This window comes from Pocillopora damicornis, chromosome 8, assembly GCF_964200805.1.
Source record: "Pocillopora damicornis chromosome 8, jaPocDami1.2, whole genome shotgun sequence".
NCBI classification, from domain to species: domain Eukaryota; kingdom Metazoa; phylum Cnidaria; class Anthozoa; order Scleractinia; family Pocilloporidae; genus Pocillopora; species Pocillopora damicornis.
The window spans coordinates 24011958-24024022 of NC_142677.1; the positions used below are offsets into that span (position 1 = coordinate 24011958).

The 12065-nt window shown below is 36.9% G+C and overlaps 3 protein-coding genes and 1 pseudogene across 5 annotated transcripts in view; all 4 read right to left on the minus strand.

The window, feature by feature from the left end:
* Window positions 1-147: 147 nt before the first annotated feature.
* On the minus strand, window positions 148-3347 carry LOC113666022 (uncharacterized). The gene is made up of 2 exons (XM_027181771.2): window positions 2691-3347; window positions 148-1658 (listed from the first exon to the last, which is right to left on the minus strand). Exons 1-2 carry the CDS (start codon window positions 2828-2830, stop codon window positions 908-910), a joined length of 891 nt encoding a protein of 296 aa, XP_027037572.2. The 5' UTR covers window positions 2831-3347; the 3' UTR covers window positions 148-907.
* A 1726-nt stretch (window positions 3348-5073) lies between these two features.
* Window positions 5074-12065, minus strand: part of LOC113665747 (uncharacterized) — a 17681-nt gene continuing 10689 nt past the window's right edge. For both annotated transcript variants that reach the window (XM_027181473.2, XM_027181480.2), the window contains exons 5-9: window positions 8116-8301; window positions 7343-7442; window positions 7187-7252; window positions 5725-6388; window positions 5074-5283 (exon numbers count right to left, since the gene is read on the minus strand). In XM_027181473.2, the coding sequence (XP_027037274.2) occupies window positions 5745-6388; window positions 7187-7252; window positions 7343-7442; window positions 8116-8301 (996 nt within the window). In that variant the 3' untranslated portion in view covers window positions 5074-5283; window positions 5725-5744. The remainder of the gene's footprint in view (window positions 5284-5724; window positions 6389-7186; window positions 7253-7342; window positions 7443-8115; window positions 8302-12065) is intronic.
* LOC149041890 (uncharacterized) overlaps window positions 9383-12065 on the minus strand; it is a 10401-nt gene continuing 7718 nt past the window's right edge. The window contains exons 2-4 of one of the 2 annotated variants that reach the window (XM_089180575.1): window positions 11919-11968; window positions 11779-11807; window positions 9383-11403 (exon numbers count right to left, since the gene is read on the minus strand). In XM_089180575.1, the coding sequence (XP_089036701.1) occupies window positions 10352-11403; window positions 11779-11807; window positions 11919-11947 (1110 nt within the window). In that variant the 5' untranslated portion in view covers window positions 11948-11968 and the 3' untranslated portion in view covers window positions 9383-10351. Of the gene's footprint in view, window positions 11404-11778; window positions 11808-11918; window positions 12064-12065 lie in introns of those variants that run through there. The other variant, XM_089180574.1, reaches the window with a different exon arrangement.
* LOC149041891 (uncharacterized) overlaps window positions 11950-12065 on the minus strand; it is a 1520-nt pseudogene continuing 1404 nt past the window's right edge.

Sequence of the window (12065 nt, forward strand, 5' to 3'; positions counted from 1 at the left end):
ACGCTGGCCAAACACATTGGCTTAACGTCAGGAACTGGAACACAAATTTTGATTCGTCTTAAAAATACATCACAAGATATTATGGCAAATAGATCATCTTATTAGGGATTTTTCTAGAAGAAATTGCTCTCAAGGTTCCTACTTTAACACTCAATGAACATGTTCAGAACTTTATTTTGATCTTGGAAAAAAATCTCAAAGACAACTGTTCTTTTATTTTGAAACATTTGTGAAAGCATTGAATCCGGCACACAGCTAAATAAAATAGCTAAAAATTGTGAAAGTTTTACCTCCTCTAGAATTTGCCCATATACACTCTTCAATTTTCTCATATATTTGTCTTAAAAAAGGTATATCCCTCAAGATTTTCACACACTATTTGAGTCTCGCACCAATATATTTTGGATAATGGCATTAGGTTGTGGATTCTTGGATGATATGTGATAACATATTATTCTTCACAGTGTGATAAACATAGCAAGTGATTTTTGTAATCTTCACATTGTGATGTTTCCACAGAAAGTTAATGGAATAGAATTAAATGGAAAATTCATAAGGCCTAGTTTTGCAGATGGTCCAGATAGCTACTTAGAAAAAAGTAAAGCACTCATTAATTTTTTTTTTAATATGCTGTTAAGATGATTACACTTTTATCATTACCTAACATAAATTGGGCACATATTTCATTTAAACAAAACTAACTGAAGCCAATACCAATATAATTATATAAAACACTCATAGCTTTATAATCAGTTAGGAACAAAAAATTTTACTCAGATCTGAAAGTTCAGTAAAAAAATAATGACGTGAAAGTTTGTGATAGAAACTTCCATCTTAAAGCAAATGATATTTGCATGAAAAATATACATTTCTTATTTCTATGTGCAAGGTTCACAGTCCACCACCACTATTGTGCAACCTTTTCTTCTCCAACACAAGACAAAAGCTGTTTTCTGTATTCCATGATATCTTCATAGTGGCCTGACAGCGATAGTATATCATTGTTCCTCTTTGCTTCACAGTGAAATTCAGGAGTCTTGAGTTCATACCACCTAGGTTTAGGTCCACAGATTCTTTCAAGTTCATCCACACATTTTTTTTTGAGAAGCCTTTCCTCCTCTAAACGCAGCCTGTCTAATCTTAACCTAGCCAGTTCTTCTTGATATGGTGTTGCTAAAGCACTTATTGTTCGTGAACTTAACATGTGATTTTCTGCTTCTCTAAAGAGTGACAAATCAAAGTCATTGATTGGTGTTGTCCTGATCTTTTCACTGGGAACACTTGTCACATTTCCTTCCATAGCTGACCTTAACACAGAAGCTTTAAGAGGCTGTCGTCTGGCAATTTCCTCAATGTCAACTGGTGCACTTGTTGTCCGGTGAAGTGGCTTTATAAACCAATTGTCTGAGTTGTAAGTACTGTTCAAAAATGTATCATTTTCACTTGATTTATCTTTCAACCTAGCAAGCTCTTCTTCTGGACCATCAGCAAATTCTGACAAGTCCAAAGCTAAATCATCTGGGTCTAACTCTTCATCAGACGTCTGTGATTCCTGAAAATTCACCAATTGCCTTGAGGGTGTTCTCATGCTTCTATGTGTAACTCCTGCAGCAGATATGGTCATCTCAGAGTTGGTTCGGTAGTTCTGAGGCTTCAACCTGTACAGTCAAACAAACAATTTAGACTCAAAACTCATCATTCATTATTACTTAATTCAGTTTACTAATTGCAAGTTTTCAAGTATATACTGAAATCACATGCACTGACAAAGATGAAGAATATATTTTGAAAATTGTTCAGTATCTCAAAACTCAGACAGTTTTTGTTTGATGTTCTTGTATAAAGTTCTTAACAGGTTCATCAGTATAGACATGTCTACATATATTCAATTTTATACTGATTTTGATAGGTAACACTTCAAGGGAAGGGATCAACTTACACTCGAGAAGAACTTTGCTAGAACCGCTACTTTTAAAAGTAGTTTTTTTTTATAGGATTGTGGATATGTGGAATATATTACCATCATCGTTATATCAGGCATCTAATATTTCCAGTTTCAATAAGGGTGCCAGGGACTTCTTGCTATCAAGATATGAGTGAATCTATAATTCTTTATTCATGCACTCTATCTCAGTTTTGATGATAGTTATTTTTTTCTTATTTGACGTTTTTGTAGGATATAATATATAATATATATTATATATATATTTTTTTTTTTCTTTTTGGTGGGGGTGGTCTGCCTTTGTATGAGGTCTATGACTCTTCTGTAGACTACCCAAATGATGATGTTGTTTATTGTCATTGAATTGTTAATATTGAATTTTAAATTTGGTAAAAGTTTTCGCACAGCCCCATACTATTGTAAAACAAATCTGTTTTCCCAATGGCAATGTATTGTTTTAGTCATTGTTTTCTCTATTCAAAAGCTGAATGCATAATGAAGTATGGGGCTGTGCGGAAATTTTACCTTAAATTTTATCACAGCTTATTTTTTTGTGACGATGAACTACAACTTAACAGTCATAGTTGGATACTAAAACAGTTCGATATCAGTAGTGGACGTTGCCAGTCATGAGTAGGTCCTATCTGACATGAAGAACATAACACCTATAACTAGATAACCAAAGATATTTACAGACTTTAAATAATAAAATACTCCGTATGTTGATAGTCAGTAAGAGCTCGTGTACCTAACAGGAGTTCGACGACCACGGAGAATGAAATCTTCATCGGGATTTCGCTTTCTTGTTCCTCTTGACGGTAGAGGTCGGAGATTATAAAACGAATTCCTTTCGTAAGGTTCCTTCTTTGCCATACTACTAGTATACATTTTACTTTAAAAAAAGATTGAAAGTAGGCGGCTGGGAAAGACAGAGAAGGCTCCTGCCGTGAGTAATAACAAAAGCCCAACCGATCTGGCGTCTTGTTTGCTTAGCAACCAAGCTACAAAAAATCTCGCTCAACCATACCGCTGACAAGGAGCCAACATGACCCTGGGCTCGAGATTGGTCGCAGCCTCGTCGCAACCAAAGTGCTCGCTTGTCGACTATCCAGCAAGGGTTGAAGAAAGGTTTTGTCATTTGCCTTCATCGAATACGAAGCACCCGCGTTAAAAACAATTAGGATATCTCGTAATAAAATAATTCTAGGATTTAATCTTTCTCCAAAATCCTTCTTTCATCTGTTTTTGGCATCGGAACAGTTAGGAATTTAACCTCTTCTTCCTCACTTTACGCTGGACACGCGTTTGGAAGTCCCTTTTAACATTTTCAAATTCGTATTTTCGAGTTCGACCTCTGTTTTCTTGGTAGCAGGATATACACAGTCTATCTGTTCCAATTCTGTTCCATCTGTTCCTTGGACTTTCCTGTTCTACAAGTGCACCCGATCGAGGGTAGTGGGGAAAGGAGGAGGGGGATGGTACACGTGCACGGTTTTGAAATTATATCTATTGTAGATGACTAAACTATCGGTGAAACTTTACAAAATCGCGCAAAACATTGAGATAGTTGTTTTTGATATAATGATCGGGTACCTGTAACAACCCCGGCTGCCATCCACCCTTTCCTGGACAAACAAACTGCACAAAAAGTTCATCATTCCGTTGGAAAACTTCCGAGCTCTTTAGTTTACATCACTACTTCACGCTTAAGCAGCCTTTATAAATTGCACGAACAAACTTAAGCAATCTCCCAGTAAACATGGTAAATGTGACCTATTGCTGTCGTTTTTTGGTGTTGTCGTTTTTGCGAAGTGTACAACATTTGTATTAACTCTCAAGTGCCTACTAACTATAGTGGTTCTGCACAAAGTGGAAAAAATTAAATGTAATACGACTTGACAGCACCCACCGATACTTTTACGGCGACCGTACATGAAAGAGAATTAACATTTTTCGATTTGTTTGAGTCGTTCTTTCTTACTGGAATGGTGACAGAATGGCTACTTTCACAGGGAAAATTATTCCCCAGTTTAATTCATCGTTTCATTTGCTTTTGAGAAGACATTTCGGGAACTATCAAGAATCTACGACTCGCAGCTAAATTCATCAGTGATATCATCTCTGTCCAAACCTTTCATCTAATACGGTGCGCGGCTTCGCTTCTGATACATAGGAGAATTATCATTAGCTAAGCACGTTACCACTGAGGACAAGGCTGAAAGGGAAGCTATGTGACTCATGTTAAGAAACTAGCTGGTTTGAACCCATGGAGTAACACGTTTTAGTCTGACAGTCTGAGTGGGGATAGTCCTTGGTAATTCTGTGTAATCTGACTCTGACGACGACTTCTACTCGGGTTGTCAACAAGTCAGTCACTAAAACCGACAACACTCATTCACAGGATTACCCTCACCCGAACGATCAGACTTAACGATCACGGATAAGCATTCCATTGCAGCAGACCAGCGGTCCAGCCACATGTTAGAAGTCGCCTGCGGCTTGCGTGTGTTGTCGTCCCCTGGGAGATTTCAGCTCAAATGTGGGTCAGTTTGACGCTTCCTTAACACTTTGGTCGAACCAAAAGATGGATTATTTGAAAAGAATGAGATAGACTTGAAAGATTTGCAAAAAGAGAAGAATTCTGAAACAATCCGCCAAGCCACGTTCAATAGCAAAAAGGAGGTTAAAATTAACTGATGTTCAGAATACTCTGCGAAAAGGAAGATCGAGAGAGCCCAACGACACGTGAATACGAAAACACAGGAGCGCGGGAATTTTGGTTTGGACACCAGTGGATTCCACTTTTGGTGAGCAAGCTGTGATCGTGGCAACATTTCCCTGATGTCTACTTCATGTTTACAATCCTACGCTATAACAACCTTTTTAAGACGTAGATTACTTATTTTACATGTCGAGCAACCATATCTAACTTGTACTCATGAATATCAACTTCAGCTTTCGCACAGGACTGCTCAGTATTAGTGGCAAGATTGGATTACAAGTTGACAGAAGAGTAGTCTACCCCCTGGAGTTACAAACGTTTGATTTGCTACATACAGAAAATTATGCTGGGAATACGAACAAAATAGGTTCACGTCGTCATGTAGATTATGAGAGTTGACAACAACAACAAGGTTCATAAAAATTTAATTTGATCTTCAAAAAGGTACAGTGTACGCTATAGTCCGTCTTCATCAGCGACATAGCTGATTTTGAAGTTTTCCTTTTTGATTTGACGTTTTTAAGTCTCACCAGGGGGAGGAATCAAGCCCTTATCCCCAATAAAATAAAGTGCAACTAAAATTCTCTGCTCTGGTAATACTTCATTTTGTGTGTTATGCCTGCAAGAGAGTATACGATATTACCTGATCAGATCAGAGCATACATCAACAAAAGCAACACAACTAACGACAACACTTCACTACAACTAACGGATACCAAACTGACGGGACCACACGGGCTCAAACACTGTTTCCTCGGCTGTAGGGACGTGAAAGGGTGAGCCCCAGATTATTTCATGACCAGGACCCTCGTGCGCAACGATCTCTGCGTTTCTCTGATTGAATATTTGTCGCTTTTGAATTCTTGGCACAAACGACAACCAACGAAACGCATGACAATAATCATACCATTGGTTTGAAAATGTTTGGGCCACAATTAAGAGATGTCATAAAACTTATTACACATATCAGCGTTCTATCTATGAAACCCAGGCAAGGTAACAGAACAGTGATACTTGAAATAGTTATTCACAGAAACTGGAAACAGAGAATAAAATCCACCTGAATGATCCACTGCACGATCACCGTTTTCTCTCCTTCTTACCGTCCTTTTCATTACGCGGTGGCGACGAACTGGAAGATCTTCGTTTACGACGATGTTTCTTGTCCTTCTGTGAATATTCCCCACTACGTCTAGATGATTTATGTTTAATACTAGAATGTCTGCTATCAGTATCGCTCTCGGCTGAGTCACTATCACTTTTCCTTTTCTTTTTACTGCTGCTCTGTTTCCTCGGCGATCTGCTTCGTGAGCGGCTTTTCTTTCCGTGACGTCGACGATGTCTTTTTTGACGGTTCGGAGATGGAGTATCACTCCTGTCTCGCCGACGATGCTTTTTCCGACGACTCTTTTCGTGAGCCGAGACAGAGCTCTCGCTTTCGCTGTTTGAGCTGACAGGAGTCCGTCGTCGTCTTTCCTTTTTACTGCGCTTTTCATCGCGGTATTCTTTCCTGTTGGTTTCCTCTCCTTCGCTTTCAGAAGCAGACTCGTGCCTGTGATGTGTTTCTCTGCTAGGATGGCTTCGCGATCGACTTCTTCGTATTTTTCCATCATCTTCCGCGTCAGCGATGTGGTGTTTTCTCTCGTCGTCATCAGCATATAGCTTTTCTTTGCCCGAATCTTCCTCGGATGCACTTTCACTATCTGAGCCGTAACCTCCAAGTCCTGAGAGGAAACGCAACACTATGTTAAGTCACCTCAAGAATTCGTGTAATTGATTGATCAAATTTTCCTCTGAGGTAAAATACTGCGACACAGGTTTTACTACACAAATTTTTACAATGCTTCTAATCTGCCTGAAACAACTCTAAGCTACTTGGCTGCGAGATATTGTCTCGTTCGTGCATATATATATATATATATATATATATATATATATATATATATATATATATATATATATATATATATATATATATATATATATATATATATATATATATATATATATAACTAACTGCAGACAGTACTGTTTCGGCCTTCTGGGCCTCATCAGTGCAGTGCTGATGCTAGGATGGAGGTAAGGCTATATAGCCACCCCAAGTGATCTCACACGTGTGGTATCATCTATATCTATATATATATATATATATATATATATATATCTTAGCTTCCACCCAATTGCTGGTATATGTGGTGAAACCAACACCCAAGGGACACGCTCGGGACTAAATATTGTGCACCTTAACAAGTGTTCCCTATGTTGATGGGAAGATAAAGAGCTAAAGGGGAATTTTTTTTAATCAGTTGAGATCAAGTCATACGTATTGATTGCTCTTTTCAGCAAGAGCCTGCTTTTGGTGCTATAAGCGACTGTGACCATGGTAGGGGCAGCATAAAACGCTCAAATAAAATGTTACCAAAGGCTGCATCGTAAAGAAAGTAGTTCCACTAGCACTTCTGTGGATCATCACACAGTGCTCCATGTTAATACAGAAGTGCACCAGTGTGGGCATAACAAACCTAAATATCCTCCTTTTCCGCGTAAAGCATCCAAGCCTCCTGAGTGTTGCAGCTGTCGAGCTGGACCTACAAAATTATTTAGAAACACAGCAGGTTATAATGTAATATTCCCAAAATCTATCAAAGTAACATTTATGAATCGAAGTGCCACATTACCTCTAAGCGCCTCATTATAAGTCTCCTGAGCAATTTTTTTCACCTCTTCATTAGTTACCGTTAAAAGGACTTCCGTTAGAAGTTTACGAATGTTCACCATCTATAAACAAACAGGAAAAAAGTTACATATGCCATTTCATCCAAACTCTTTCATTCAGTACTTGCATAAATAGAGACGTTTGGTAATTGCAAGTTAATGGAAATGTTCTACCTAACTTTTGTAAAAAAAAAAAAATCTAGCATAGGAAGGAGGAAGCTATCCAACTGAGAAGTCAAAGAACCACAAGCAATTTTGACTTGATTACAATGGACAGTAAAATATTGACTAAACTACAAACTGGTCACCATTGATGCTTACAGTTTACAAAATATAGTTTTCTGATGCCTAAGTGGCTTTTTCCTATGATGCTCTGCTTTGATTGGTTAGTTTTCAATCATCTCACAAGGTGATACATAACCAGTATGTTTGTTTGCCTAAAGTAACTAGCAGTACACCTGCATGCAATCCAACATCTTGATCCACATTGGAAATGATTTCATCAGGAGATCCACCATAATACTTGTTATTGTTTTAGTTAATCACAACTTTGCTAATATATACGATAAATTCCACCTCACTCCTTCTTTTTTCCTCTGGGTTAATGTTTGTGAATGAGCAGATGATCAACAATATAAAATGGTAAGCCAAACTTATTTCTACATGTTAGTGTGTAGGAGATAGTGTGTATCAAGCAGTGAAGGGAGGAAAAAAAACTAAACTAAATTAAACACACCAGTTCCTGTTGTTTCTCCTCTTCTGTCTTCTCCTCCTCTTCTTCCTCGTCTGATGACTGAGCCCTCTTATGAAATGAGTGACCTTGCTTGGAATCCTGACTTTTAACAGCAGAGCCTTTACTGTGGCTATCAGGAGCACTTTCTTCCCCTGATGAATGCTGACTGGCCTTTTCATTGTCACTCTCCTAGTAAAAAAAGAGTTAATTTTTCAAAACAAGTTGCACTGATATGTACATGACATTTGATTTCAAAGTTCTTATAAGAGTATTCATGTTAAATTTTACTGGTGAACTCTGGCATTTTTCCAGTCAGAAAGAATAATAAGAATTCAAAAGTAACTAGCTTCATTGCCAGTCACAATCTAGAATGTTGCTTTGTTCACATGTCAATTTGCTTAGAATCTTAAATAAAAAACAAAGAAAATAAATATTCATCTTAATCCAAGCTTTCTCTTTAATAGTCAAATTACATACATTTTTTCTGTGAGAAATGTTGGACAAAAGGTGAAATATCTTTCAAAAGGTAAACAGGAATTCCAGTTCACTTATGGCTCAATTTTGAAGCTCTTATCTATCAGCTAACCCTAAGGTTACTTGAGAGGCTATTACCACCTTAAAACTGACCTCCAACCCACCAATTTTTCAATAGGTTATAGTAGTAAATTAATGACTAGATACAATATTTGAAAGCCATCATGTACACAAGGGAGATTTTATTGCCATGCAGAGGAGGAAATACATCCAATTATAATCTATCAAATATTTTTTGCTCCATGCAATTGGTCTAAACGAATCTGTGATAGACTATCACCCAACAAAAATAGCACTCGCGGGAGTGCACGTGGTTTCAGCTATAGTAAGTAAAGATTTTAGTATGGGAATTGCTGCATGAAGTTGAAGTCAACACAGGTCAGGTGTTTGTCAAATAATCAAATGGAAAAGGGTTGGATGTGAGCACAAAGACAAAGATGGGAAAATGAATGTGGATTTTCGTTAAAAAAAAAAAAACAAATAAAAAAGAATGGTAGAGGGAAAAGTTTTTCTGACAGTGAAGGTAAAGTGTTGTGGCCTAAGGTTGTTGCTTGGGTTGAAAATTTGATAAATATTATTTATATTATTCGTGTTCAGCAAAATTTGGGGCAATGTCTTGTTGGCATTTGAAGACTTTATATTAAAGAATGATGAAGTGCTAAAGACCTTTCCTGGATCACACTTCAGTGAACAAAGATAATGAACCAAGGTTGAAGCTTGGAAGGCTGTAACACTATTTAGTTGTAAAGAAATGACAGTAACAGTTTATTCAAGTCATCTTTGCATATTTGTAGATACAAAGAGGTTGTTTTGTTTTAACTACAATATAAAGTGAGGCTAATGTAACGCTTTAATTGTGTGGATTAAAGTAATTATCTTTAGCTCACAATTCGACTTTGGCTGCTTTCGACCTGTAATGTACTCTAAAGAATGTAAATGCTTTTTTTAACAAAATCAACATGAACATTTGTTAACTGTTCACATGAGTCCAGTATAACTTAGGTTATGAAAAACTGCATCCAGTTTTTTTTTAACCCCAAGATAACTAAACAGAACTGAAGTTGTGCATTCACTGGCAATTTAAGCAATGTAAATGCCTTTTAACAAAAAAAACTGCATTCATTTTTTTAAACTGCAACATATGAAAACACAATCTTGTGCATCGTCTGGCGATTTACATAATTCATGGTTTGAAATTAGATAGATGTTCTGCTTGTAGATGCAATGATTGCATTTTTGAAATTATTAACTACAAACACAACTACACTACTTTTGGCGTGTACTAAAACCAGGAACACTGTTGTAGCGGAACAACTTAGAGGCGGCTGGAACACCCTTTAAAAAATCCTAACCACCAAAAACAGTAAATGCAAACCATAGCTGCTAATCGCTCACCACTAACCGTCAATTCCAACCCTGATTCTAACTGTTCACTAACATTGTTAGTGGATGTTCCGGTGTTCTAGTTTTAGTAGATACCACTGTTTGCCACACCTCTGAATGTGCACAGTTTCGCATTCTTGTAACAAATTGACGAGTGTTGCCTTTTTTTGCTGAACTCAATGTGAAAAACAATAGTCGTGAGTTTCACAGAAAATAATCAATTAAACATTATTAATATCAGAATATTTGTGAACTCTCAGTTCTTACTGCACAAGTAACATTTTCGCTTTCAATATATGACCAAAAAGCCTCCTCCTGCCCCTCAGGGTGTTACAGTTGACTGGTGATTAGGGGCAGGTAGAAATTGGGCTATGATTTTTGCCTTTTTGTCAACTATTATAGTGTGTTGACCAGATTTCAAGAGGAGGAATTTAAGTTCTGCTGGTTCTATTTGTGTCAAAGATTTAGGAGATTTTACATTCTTGAGAAAACTCTCGATGCCATCATTGAAACATGTATAGGTTTCTAATTCTTGAGTAGTAGTTTTAACAATTATTTGTGCCACCATCTTTGTGTTACAGAAAGATGTTAGTGTTGTGATGTTACAATTGGTACAGGTTATTTCTTCTTCATCTGGTGCTGGTTGCTCTTTAGTTGGAAATGTGTGGTTACAGGCCAAGCAAGATGGTGACTTCTTTATGTTTACTCCTACCACTTTCACTTTGAGGAGATTATTCTTGATTTCTGGTGCGTCAACGTTGATATTCTGAATATCATCTATTTCTTCAACTGTTGTGGATTCATTGGTGTTCAGATATTTCTCATCATCGAAAATGCGCACAGTTACATTTTTGAAATGGTAGGACTTTCCTCTTGCCACTTGATTTATTGTGTTCTCCCATAACACCAACTTAGCACATCCAGTTTCATCAGCCACTAGTGTGTCACACTTGTATCTGGTTTTTGTGTCTTGAACAATCGGATTCTTATTCTCTTCTTTGATAATGACTTTGACCTTAAGGTCTACAGTGGTATAGATGTTGGCTTGAAGTGCTTGACTGACTGCATGTAAATGATTGTCAAGATTCTCATTGAAGTTGAACTCTAGCTCAGTTGGCATTATTTTAGCACTCTTAGGAACTGTGTACTCTTCTAAGTCGCTGTTAAGTCGTTTTTTAGGGTTCAAGTTGGCTTCTATTTTAACTGGTGATCTTTTTTCATATGCAGTTAGAAGAACGCTCCGTTTTGGTGGTGAAAAACAAACAAGGCGAACAGTTTTATCGTCAGACGTCTGGAGCTTGAGGTCAAAGTAATTTGTTGTTCCATTTGATGCAGTCTTGATTTTACTTAAGCCATGCATATATCCTTCAAGAGCTGAAAATTGAAAGTTAAGCAGTTATTAGATTGGAAAAGAAGTATGCATTCAATTACTTTGAAGCATTAGTGACATTAAGTCTCTGCCAAGAGTGTGCTATGTGAGACTAGAATGCAATCTCACTTAGTGAAATAATTAGCAAAACCTTCATTACTGGAACTGCTATTGTATAGTGGTCTTCACTAAGTATCAAACTAAGTGTAAGACTGACATGGACTTTTGAAGTTACCGGTACTAGTTTAGAATTCATTTAAATTTGAATAAGTACTAAATACTGTAAGTATTACATAAAAGTGTTACTGTGGTCCAGAGTAACCGGTATGTAGTTGTTTGTTAGGCAAAAAAGTATTAAATGAAATACTGTGGTTACTTACATGTAAATTTGGACTCTTGATAATTTTTTCTGGAAAAGAGAAGAATAGGCACATGTAAATTATCTTATAATGATTGAAAAACAAGACTCCATATAAACATCTTACACATGAAAAAAAAACATTGTTAAAGGTATACTTACTTTGGTGATGAGTCCGATGACTGAGACATGTTGGCGGTATCTCTATTGATCTGTTAAGTTAAAACAATTAACAATATAATTATGTGCTTTTAGTTGCTTAAAGTTAGTTTGATTGTTTTGAATGCTATGTTGGCCACTATGGGAGCC